This window comes from Notamacropus eugenii, chromosome 3, assembly GCF_028372415.1.
Source record: "Notamacropus eugenii isolate mMacEug1 chromosome 3, mMacEug1.pri_v2, whole genome shotgun sequence".
In the NCBI taxonomy this organism is placed as follows: Eukaryota; Metazoa; Chordata; class Mammalia; order Diprotodontia; family Macropodidae; genus Notamacropus; species Notamacropus eugenii.
Window position 1 is genome coordinate 313,311,468 of NC_092874.1, and position 12,399 is coordinate 313,323,866.

General features: G+C 36.2%; 1 protein-coding gene across 6 annotated transcripts in view; it reads left to right on the plus strand.

The window, feature by feature from the left end:
- PTPN3 (protein tyrosine phosphatase non-receptor type 3) overlaps positions 1-12,399 on the plus strand; it is a 302,221-nt gene that overhangs the window by 193,740 nt on the left and 96,082 nt on the right. For all 6 annotated transcript variants that reach the window (XM_072596700.1, XM_072596701.1, XM_072596699.1 and 3 more), the window contains one exon: positions 485-572. In XM_072596700.1, the coding sequence (XP_072452801.1) occupies positions 485-572 (88 nt within the window). The remainder of the gene's footprint in view (positions 1-484; positions 573-12,399) is intronic.

Genomic DNA, 12,399 nt, shown 5'->3' on the forward strand with positions numbered 1-12,399 from the left:
TTAAAAAGAGCTTATAAAAAAAGGAGATTTCAAAATAGCATATCTTTCTCTGAATTTCTAAGACTGTACTCTGTGTGTAACATTGCCTTTAGGGGTTCTGATGTTGGAACTCTCCATGGATTAGAGACAAAATCAGTTTGGATTTAAATTGGGTAGCTTCAAGTACGTAAAAAGTCAGAGGTAATTGTAATTGAATATGGATGGACCAGTATATGAGATAGGTCATTTAATTGTAGGAGTGGTAGAGAAAATTGAAGCCATAGTAAGCAGATGAAATTGATCACTTCATTTTAATAAAAATTTTTACTTTCTTTTGGAATTAATGGCATTAAAATTGAGGTATATAACAACTGTGCAATGATGATTTTCATTGATTTTGTTATGAAAAAAATGAGTTCATCAGTCCCACAATTTCTCTTTTGTCTGCTTATTGAATTATTCTCTCCTATTCTCATTAAGTCTTCTTTATTTTTGTTTTCTCTAGTGGCCTCAAGCAATCTGAAGCAGAATCCTGCTTTATTAACATTGCCAGAACACTAGAATTCTATGGAGTGGAATTGCACAGTGGTAGAGTATGTTTGTTTTTGTTACTTTTTGGTTGGAAAATTTTACTGTGGTTTTAATTTTGTTTTAACATGAAGATGCCCTTGGTTAATTAAAACTATTTCTGCTCCATAGTAGATGGGTGGACCGTTATGAGTTCTAATATAGAGTTCTTCTCTGTTATTTTAGAAGGCTAATATAGAAATTTTTTCTGTTGATTATTCTTTAATATTTGTACTTTTTGAAGGATTTTTTTTACTAGAAATACTTTTTATAAAATCATCTGTAATTTTCTTTCTTTTTTGTAATTGAAATGTATTTATTTATTTTTAGTTTTCAACATTTGCTATTATAAGATTTTAAAATCTAAATCCCTCCCCCATTCCCCGTTCCCCAAAATGGCATGAAGCCTGATATAGACTATATATGTATGATTATATTAAACATATTTTCACATTAGTCTTGATGTGAAAGAAGAATCAAAACAAAAGGGAAAAACCATGGGAAAGAGAAAAAACAAAAAAAGGAAGACACCATAGTTGTTTCTCTAGATGTGGTTAGCATTTTCCATCATGAATTCCATCTGGAATTGTCTTAAATCATTGCAGTGCTCAGAAGAGCTAAGTCTAACAAAGTTAGTCATTGCACAGTGTTAGTGTTACTGTTTATGGTGTTCTTCTGGTTTTGCTTTCTTCACTCAGCATCAGTTCATGCAAGTCTTTCCAGGTTTTTCTGAAGTCTGCCTGCTCACCATTTCTTATGGAACAGTAATATTTCATTGCATTCATATACCACAACTTGTTCAGCCATTCCCCAATTGATGGACATCCCCTCAATTTCCCATTCTTGGATGTCACAAAAAGAGCTGCTATAAATATTTTTGTACATGTGGGTCCTTTTCCCATTTGTATGATCTCTTTGTGGTACAGGCTAGAAGTAGTACTGCAAAGGGTTTTGCACAGTTTTACATCCCTTTGGGCATAGTTCTAAAATGTGGTCCAGATCAGTTCACAATTCCACCAACAATCATTAGTGCTCCAATTTTTCCACATCTTCTCCAGCATTTATCATTTTCCTGTTTTGTCACGTTAGCCAATCTGATAGATATGAGGGTACCTCAGAGTTGTTTTAATTTGCATTTTTCTAATCAATAGTGATTTAGAGCATTTTTAAATATGCCTATAGATAGCTTTAATTTCTTCATCTGAAAACTGTCTGTTAATATCCTTTGACCATTCTATCAATTGGGGAATGATTTGTATTCTTATAAATTTGACTCAGTTCTCTAAATATTTCAGAAATGAGGATTTCATCAGAGACCCAGCTGTAAAAATTCTTTTCAACTATTGGATATCCTTTTCTCCATGTCTTATTTGGTCATAAATTCTTCCCTTCTTCATAGATCTGATAGGTGAACTATTCCTTGCTCTCCTAATTTGCTTATAGTCTTACCTTTCTTGATAAGATTGGGTACTGTATTTTGTCAAAAGCTTTTTCTGCATCTATTGAGATAATCATATGATTTCTGTTAATTTTGTTATTGATATGGTCAATTATGCTGATAGTTTTCCTAATATTGAACTAGCTTTGCATTCTTGGTATAAATCCCACCTGGTCATAGTGTATTATCATCATGATAAGATGCTATTGGCTGATATTTTACTTAAAATTTTTGCAACTAAATTCATTATGGAAATTGGTCTATAATTTTTTTCCTCTATTTTGGCTCTTCCTGGTTTAAGTAACAGCATCATTTTTGTATCATAAAAAAAATTTGGTTGAACTCCTTCTTTGTCTATTTTTCCATATAGTTTTATTGTATTGAAATGAATTGTTCTTTAAATGTTTGGTAGAATTCACTTGTAAGTCCATCTGGCCCTGGAAATTTTTTCTTAGGGAAAATGGGGTTATTTATACACATTTATTTTCCTCTTTCGTTAATCTGGAAAATTTATATTTTTGTAAATATTCAACCTTTTCACTTAGATTGCCAGATTTATTGGCATACAGTTGGCCAAAATAGCTCCTAGTTATTGTTTTAATTTCTTCTTCATTGGTGGTAAATTCACCCTTTTCATTTTTGATACTGATAATTTGGTGTTTTTTTAATCAAATTAACCAAAGGTTTATCTCTTTTATTATTTTTTCATAAAACCAGCTCTTAGTTATGTTTAATAGTTTTCTTAATATTTAATTTTATTCATCTCTCCTTTGGTATTCAGAATTTCTAATTTGGTATTTAATTTGGGAATTTTAATTTGTTCTTTTCCTGCTTTTTTAGTTACATGCCCAATTCATTGGTCTCTTCTTTCTTTGTTCTATTCATGTAAGCATTTAGAGATGTAAAATTTCCCCTAAGAACCACTTTGGCTGCATCCCATAGTTTTGGCATATTATCTCATTATTGCCATTCTCTTGGATGAACTTATTGTTTCTGTGGTTTGTTGTTTGACCCACTCATTCTTTAGGATTAGATTGTTTAGTTTCCAATTAATTTTTATTCTATCTTTCCATGGCCCTCTATTACATTTAATTTTCATTGCATCATGATATAAAAAGGATGAATTTAATATTTCTGCCTTTTTGCATTGGATTGTGAGGTTTTAATGCCCTATTACATGGTCAATTTTTGTGTAGGTGCCAAGTACTGCCAAGAAAAAGGTATATTCCTTTCTATCCCCATTCAATTTTCTCCAGAGATCTACCATATCTAATTTTTCTAAAATTCTACTCACCTCCTTAACTTCTTTCTTGTTTATTTTATGGTTAGATTTATCTAGTTTTCAGAGGGGGATATCGAGGTCCCTCAGTAGTATAGTTTTGCTATCTATTTCTTCTTGTCAGTCCTTTAACGTCTTTAAGAATTTGGATATTATACTACTTGGTACATATATGTTTAGTGATGATTTTACTTTATTCTCTATGGTACCTTTTAACAAGATGTAGTTTCTTTATTTCTATTTTTGCTTTGACTTTGTCTGAGATTAGGATTGCAACCCCTGCTTTTTTTTACTTCAGTTGAAGCATAATATCTTCTGTTCCAAATTTTTACCTTTACTCTCTGTGTGTGTTTCTCTCCTTAAAATGTATTTCTTACAAACAACATATTGTAGGATTCTGGTTCTTAATCCACTCTGCTATCCACTTCCATTTTATGGAAGAGTTCATCCCATTCCCATTCCCAGTTATGATTACTGTATCTTTCTCTACATCCTATTCCACCCCGCCCCATCCCTACCATTTATACTTTTCTCTCTCACCCTTCCCCTCCTCACCTGTGTTTTGCTTCTGACCGCCACTGCCCTTAATCTCCCCTTCCTATCAGCCCCTTCCCTTCTCTATCCTTTCCCCTACTATTTCTTCTCTCATGTCTTCCATGCCTTCTATCCACTTTCTCCCTTTTCTTTCCCCTTTTCCCCTCCTATTTCCCTATAGCTTGTGATAGGTTTCTATAACCAATTGAATGTATGTATTATTCCCTCTTTGAGCCAAAGGTTCAAACAATGCTTGCTCTTCTCCCTTCTTTTTCTCTGTTATAATAGATCTTTGCACATCTTCCTGTGATGTAAGTTCCCTGTTCTACTTCCCCTTTTCTCTTCTCCCAGTTACAATTCTTTTTTCACCCCTTAATTATTTTTATCATCACATGAAATTCAACTTATTCTCACACTCTATTGTATACCCCTTCTAAATGTCACAATAAAGATATAGCTCTCAAGAGTTACACAAGTATCACCTTCCCATGTAGGGATGTAAACAGTTTAATAACCTTATTGAAAAACATATTTTTTTCTTTCCTGTTTAACTTTTTATGCTTCTTTTGAGTCTTATATTTGAATATAAAATTTTCTGTTCAGTTCTGGTTGTTTTTTTTAATTAGGAATGATGGAAAGTCCTCTATACAATTGATTGTTCATCTTTTCCCCTGAAAGATTATACTCAGTTTTACTGAATAGTTGATTCTTGTTTATAATACAAGCCCCTTTGCTTTCTGGAATATCGTATTCCAGGACCTGTGATCCTTTAACGTAGAAGCTGCTAAATCCTGCATAATTCTGACTGTGGTCCCATGATATTTAAATTGTTTCTTTCTGGTTGTTGCAGTATTTTCTCCTTGATCTGCTAATTCTAGAATTTGGCTAAAATATTCCCTGGTGCTTTCCTTTTGGGGTCTCTTTCAGGAGGTGATTGGTGGATTCTTTCAATGATTATTTTACCATCTGATTCTAGGATGTCAGGGCAGTTTTCTTTGATTATTTTTTGAAAGATGCTATCCAGGCTCTTTTTTAATCATGGCTTTTGGGTAGACCAGTAATACTTCAGTTATCTTTCCTGGATCTGTTTTTCAGATCATTTGTTTTTCCAATGAGATATTTTACATTTTCTCCTATTTTTTCATTCTTTTGATTTTGTTTGACTGATTTTTAATGTCTCATAGAGTCGTTAGCTTCCACTTGCCTAATTCTAATTTTTAGAGAATTATTTTCTTCAGTTAGCTTTTCTACCTACTTTTCCGTTTGATCAATTCTACTTTTTAAGGAGTTGTTTTCTTCATTGGATTTTTTTTTTACATTTGACCAATTGTATTTTTAAAAGATTGTTTTCCACATTCAATTTGTGTCCTTCTTTTTCCAAACTATTGACTCTCTTGCATATCTCTGATTTCTTTCCGCAATTTTTCTTCTACCTCTGTTATCTGATTTTTTAAAATCCTTCTTGAGCTCTTCCAAGAAGGCTTTTCAGGCTTGGGACCAATACATATTCCCCACTGAGGTTTCGGATGTAGGCATATTGACAATAGTGTCCTCTTCTGACTTTGTGTTTTTATCTTCTGTTAACATAATAATTCTCTATGGTCAGTGTTTTTTTGCTTTTTGCTCATTTTGTTTGTCTATTTCCTGTCTTTTAAAGTTGAATCCTCTTGTTAGAGCACAGGGAGTACTGTCCCCAGCTTCTTGTTCTGGGGACCAGGGGCCTTCCTGGTCACTAGCTTTGTGTCTTGGGGTCTCAGGTGGTGGCTGCTGGAGGCTGTAAGTATTAGGCAGCTTATCTGGTGCTGAGCTGTGGTCGTAATAGTGGGGTGTGGCTTGTGCTGAGGCCAGGTGGAGTTTTTCTTCATTTCCCTGGAGCTGCACTGAAGCACAGGGAGGAGGTTCGGCTGCTAGAGGACACCTGCCTACCTGGGGCTATGTCAGCACATGTCGTGGTTCTCTTAGCTGATGTCTTCAGGTTCCCCTGGCTGTGCTAAGGCACGTGGGGGATTCTGCTGTTAGTGTTTGCCTGTTCTACCACTCTGGTGCTCAGGATCTTCCGTTGATTTGGTGAGGTGAAGCCTCCCACAAGTTTGCTGTGACACTTCCTGTCTTTTTACCCAAGTGATATGGACTGTATTTGCCAATCCTCTAGCTCTCCTGGATCAAAAGACAGGGTGTCTTTCAACTGGCTCTGCTATTCCAGGATCTGTTCTAAGGCACTGTTTTATGGGTGTTCAGGGATGAGAATGGGAGACGAACAGCAGTCTACCTGCTTTCTCAGCCATCTTGGCTCCTGGAAGTCCTCTGTAATTTTCTCTCAGGCAACTTCGTGATCCAACAGGTCCTAATTTTTAAACATTTCTGTCCCTGCCAGTAAGTCAAATAGTAAATTTTTCACACTGACAGTGTGATTGTGTCAGTCAGCAGATAAACATTTGTTATTAATTGACTGTATCTCTTTTTTTCATTCTTTGGACCATCTCCTCCCCTTAACCTGGCCTAATTGAAGAAGTGTAGCATTTGTGTGTTTTAGTGCTTAAATGTGACTTGATTTTATTTGTGAGAGATATTTTAGGAGCACTTTTAGAATCTCAGAAAGTACATTCTTGTTTTCACATTTGTTCATGGATTCTTCTCAAACCTGCAAGATCATTTTCACTTTTTAGAATTATATTACCTGACTCTTCCAGAACATCTTTTACATTCACAATATGAGGTTCCAAATTACCTTTTTACTTGAAGTTGACAACTTTCTTTGTTTTGGTTCTTTGGGCTTCTGCCTTTGAAATGCCCATTGTGTTCCAAGATAATAGATTCCAGTTAGGAAGCAGATAATGAAGGAAAATTGTACCCTGATACATCTAAAAGTATTAGAATGAACAATGAGCCATTGTTCATGATGTTGGAACAATGCATTGTGGGAACCACTGTTTCTGTTTCTATTCTTTCTGGAAAAGGGTTTTGTATGAAGTGATTTTAGCTGTACCAAATGTATCTTCTTAATAACTTTTTCTGTTGCTGTCCCTAGAAAGTAATTTAGAGATTATACTATAATAGCTTTCAGGCTAACGCCCAATGAATAGATAACTAATTTTTGTAAAAAGGGAACAGCTTCAGATGTTTTTGCAAAGATACTATTGATATCTGCTACCTCTGAACTGCCCCCTTCTTAATTCACCAAGAACATAATACCTTCTTAGCATCTTTGCTTTGATATCAGCAGATATGACTTTTTTCTTTTGATTTCTATTTATTTTTCAACTACTTCCTCTACTCTTTCAAATTAATTTTTTTTTATTTTTAGTTCTATGTTCTCTTCTTCCCCATCTCTCTTCTCCCACTCTATTGCCAGTTGAGAAAGTTAGAAAAGTAAACCTCTCTTTCAAATATTTATAGTCAAGCAAAAGAAATTCCGGCATTAATCATGTCAAAAAAGAACTTGTTTCAGTCTGTACTCTTGAGGCCATTACCTTTCTATCGGGAGATGGATAGCATTCTATCTGGAGTCCTCTGGAATTGTGGTTGGTCACTGTGTTGAGCAGAGTTACTCAATCTTTAAAATCTTTGTAGTGTTGTTGTTATTATATTAATTGTTCTGCTTCTGTTTTGGTTCATACAAGTCTTCTCATGTTTCTCTGAAATATCCCTTTCAGAACTGTTACATCATGTAAGAAAAGATCATTTCAAAGTGTGTCTTTAAGAACCTGAATATGATTCAGAGATCAGAGTCTTATGAAATGGGAACTTTTGGCTTAGGCATGCCTCCTTATGTTTCAGAAATTATCTGTTCTTGGTGATAAATTATTTCCCGAGGATTTTAGCTAGTGGTATATTTGGTCTTCAGATATACTAAATTAAAAACATTTAGCATGTATGCTTTGAGCTCTGTCTTGAGCAATTAAAAAACCCACTTCAAGTGTTGGTGTTTATTTTATGTCTGGCCCCTTTAGCTACCTTGCATATGTCCCTACAGCCACCATTCAGATGCTATAAATTTAGGTCTTCCTCCTCCACTCTTCCCCCCCCAATCCATCCTTTGAACTACTGCCAGACTCATCTTCCATATTTATAGATTCAGTCCTGCTTAGAAATTTTCATCTCCTCACTCTCACTTACCCCAAGTATCTATTCAGTCACCAAAGCTTGTCATTTTTCAGATCTCCACCTCTCCATTCACAGTTTCCACTCTGGTTCAGGTGCTCACCACCTGGACTTTTGCTCTAGCCTTTTAATTGGTCTCAATTCTTTTCTCTCTGTAGCCTCCTCCACACAGTCACCAAAGCAGTTTTTCTGAAGTTCAAGTCAAACTGTATCATAGCCCTACTCAACAAACTCCAATGGTTCCCTGTTACCTCTAGGATTAAGTGTTAACTTAAATATTAATTAATATTAATTTTTCTGTTTGGCATTTGAAGCTCTTCACAGTTTGTCCCCAGCCTATCCTACATATTATTCCCCTTCACATACAGGATGTCCACCCAAACTGGCTGCCTTCTTTTTTTCATGTATAGCATTCCACCTTCATTATATGTGACTTTTCCTTTGCTGCCTCCCAGGCCTGAAGCACACTCCCTTCTTACTCTCTCTTTTCCTCTCTCTGAATACCTTAGTTTTCCTGCTCAAGCATCCCATTTCAGAAGAAGCCCTTTCTCATCTCCCTAGGCGTTAGTCATTCCTTCTTCAATTTTTTTGTATCTCTTTTGCACATGTTTCCTACTATATATAATCATTTTCTCTTGGTGAGATTGTGAACACTGAAATATAAAGGACTCTGTCACTTTGGTCTTTGCAACAACTGTACTTAGCAAGATACTTGGTACCTAGTAGGCATTTATAAGATAAATGCTTGTTTGTTGACTTAAGTGACTTCCCTGTTGCCTGCCAAGACGATTTTAGTCTTCTTTGCTTGATGTGCAGGTTCAAGATTCTCCTCAGTCTCACCCCATCCTTTCTTTTTAGCTCTATCTCCTGTTATCCTATCCCAGTCATTGCTTGCTCCAGCTAAAACTTGGGTGCCTCATCCTCTGAAGATTCCCTGTGTTTTCCATGCCTTTCCCAACACTCTTCCATATGGTTGACATTTTCTTCCTTCTCCTTTCTTTAATTCTAATCTGCCTTTCAAAGCCCAGTTCAAATACCACTTCTTCCATGAAAGCTATCCTAATTCCTGGCCAGTAAAGACCTTCTCCCTCCAGCTTTGTTTAGCGCTTTGTTTTAGGATATCTGCGTGGCACAATGCATAGAGTGCCAAGCCTAGAGTCAAGAGCTGAGTTCAACTCCAGCCTCCAATACTAGTTGGGTGAGCCTAGGCAAGTCACTTTACCTGTTTGCCTCAGTTTCCTCATCTGTAAAATGGGTATAATTATAGCGCCTATCTCCCAGCATTGTTGTGAGGATCAAATGAGATAACAATTGTAAAGCACTTAGCTTAGTGTCTAGCACATGATAAACTATATATAAGTTATATAAATGTTAGTTATTGTTATCATCATTATTATTCTTTGTTTTGTTATTTTCTTTTCAACTTTTATATTATTGATATTGTATATTGTAGTTATCTGTGTATATGCCTTCCCTTCCCAACTCTTAGGCCATTAACACTGTGAGGGCAAGAACCATGTCTTATCTTTGTAGCAGCGTGGTACAATGGAAAGAGAGCTATACTTGAATCAGGAAACATGGGTTTGAGTCTTGGCTTTACCACTTAATGGCTGTGTCATTCTGGGCAAATTAGTTTTCTTCTGGGTCACTGGTTCCTCATCTGTAAAATGAAAGTGTTGGACCGGTTGGACCAGTTAAAAGTCTGAACTGTGTGTCCAGGCACAGCGCTAAGCGTTGAGGATACAAAAAAGGTGGGGCTAATAACAGTCTTTGCATTTAAAGAGCTTACAATCCAATGGGAGAGACAACATTGCAAACAATTAGGTACTGACCAGATACATGCAAGGTCAATTAGGAATGATCTCAGAGGGAAAGCACTGACATGAAAGAACATAAAGAAAATGCTTCCTGCAGAAGATAGGATTTTAATTGAGTCTTGAAGGAAGCCAGAAGGCAGACACAGGGAAGGGAGAGCATTCCAGTCCTATGGAGACAGCCAGTGAAAAGGCACAGATGGAGTGTCTTGTGCAAGGACCAGCCAGGAGGCCAAGTGTCACTGCATCCTAGAGTGTGTAGAGGGGAGTAAGGTGGAAGAACACTAGGAAGGTAGGAAGGGGCTGGTGACGAAGGGCTTTAGAAACCAGACAAAGAGCCAGTTTGTATCTTTCGTAGCACCTACCACACTAGTCACTTAGTAAGTTTTTTTTTAATAGAATGTAGACATATCAATTAAATCAAATCATGAGTTTCTGTCCTTGCCAATTGCCAGCATTCATCCCAGACATCCCAGCATACTCCTCACTGAGAAGTAGTGGAGGTCTTGAACCACTTTAAGGGTTAAATGAAACCCTCCTGTAAAGTTAGAAGGAGGAGGAGGAGGAAGTCTTGGTGACAGTAAGCAAATGGCCACAGTGAAAACTAGATCAACTTTCTAACTCCTTCATTAGTGAAATGTTACATACCTACCGACCTGGCAGAACCCACTTGATATTTTAAGTCTTGAATATAATAGGTATGAATAAAGGAGTCCGAAATTAGTTTTAGAAATAACATATTATGATACCTAAGAAAACAGTGGTTTCTAACCATTGGAAGCCGTATTAGAGGAAAATGTGTGTATGTATATTTGTGTGTGTGCATGCATACACACACATGTGTATGTTTATATACATATACGCATGTGATTTCTACATTATGTAAATTATATATGTAAGTATATAAATTATATATGTTAAGTCATTTTCAGTCATGTGCAACTCTTCATGACCCCCCGTTTGGGGTTTTCTTGGCAAAGATACTGGGGTTTGCCATTTCCTTTTGCAACTCATTTTACAGATGAGGAAACTGAGATAAATAGAGTTAAGTGACTTGCCTGTGATCACAGGCAAGATTTGAACTTGGGAAGATGAGTCTTCCTGACTCCAGGCCTAGCAGTCTATTCACTGTACCCCTTAACTGCCCCAAAATTATACATAGATACATAAATAGCTATATATTAATTATATATATACATACATATATATATATTTCAAAGGAGATTAGAGTACATGATCTACAAAGTCCCTTCCAAGTCAGGACTTATAACACTGGTTAAATTTTAAATATCACAGACAATGTATTTAAAAGCCCTAAAAAGGAAGGGGGCAACACACTAGTTTTTTTTTGGGGGGGGGGTTGTTGTTGTTGTTACCAAAGAAAACAAAAAACCTTAATTTTTCCTCCAAGACAGCTTCCTTGGGTTAGAAACCACTGCCTGATTTTGTTTTTTCTGTTCTTAATTGGCAACCATGTGAAATTATACCAAGATAGAGATTCATTTGAATTAAATATTTTTCTAATTAAGGAAATACAGATACCAGCATGAGGGTTAAGGGTCTATTTAATCATTCTTTGTGAAGTAGTTTAATAAGATTGTTTTGTTCTGAATACATATCTGGGATTAGCTGCCTTTATAGAATATACATTTTGATTGAAGAAGAATTAGGTGAATTTGGTGCATATGACACTCTTGGGGTGGGAACAGGCTGGTTAAGATAACCCTCCTGAGAAGTGATAGAAGAAGTATGAAGAAGGACATACATATTTCTGTACATGGTCACTTGTTTGTCTGATAAGGCATATTTGTTTCAAAGGTTTTGTTTTTCTTTTTTAATTTTTTTTCCCCCTTTAGAGGGGTGGGAGAGAAAAAATAAATGTAAATTAAAGAGAAAAGAAACAATCTGGGGAGCAAAATAATTTTTTAAAAAAATAACCAGTTACAATATTTCAATTTCTTCTTGTCTCTTAGCACAGGTGTCAGAGTGCTTTCAGATGGGTGGGACTACAGTTCTGCTGACATGGCTGTAGATGAAGCAGAAAGGCAGGTTTTACAGACATTTGAAAGCAAAAAGAGTTCTTAGGGAAAGGTTTGAGCATTTAAATAATGCCTGTTGTGTTAAGCACTTTTTACAAACATTTCCTTTCATCTTAGCTTCGGAAGAGCAGTTCCACTGTTTCTACAGATTCAGTACTGTAGACAGCTCCTACTTGTGGAGCTGTACTGAATATGTCTGTCTGTACCTGCTGCAGAACCCTATCTCTTTCAGATCCCAAGTTATAAGTGCCTCTTTGCTCAACCCCCAAACAGTGATCTAATAGAGAAGTGATGGAGCAGCTTCACCCTGGATCTGAGCACAGATACATTTCAGCCTATTGGCGTCTCAGGAGCTGAAAATCAGTCCATTATGAGTCATATACATCAGTTTCATTTCCAGAAGTTCCTGTATCCAGACATTTCTGGACCCATGTAGCAATTTCCTTTTGTAAGAGATGGATTGACAGCAGTAGGCATTAATAAAAAGCAGGAGAACTCTGAGACAAGGCTATGCTGGCATCCCAACAGTTTGTCCATAGTGCACGTGTAAGTTGGCGTAGGATTCACTGATTGATTGACATCTATATAGACCCCTGTTCTGCTGGAGTCTATGATTGTGGAGTCTCTTGATCTTCAAGTAGGAATTAA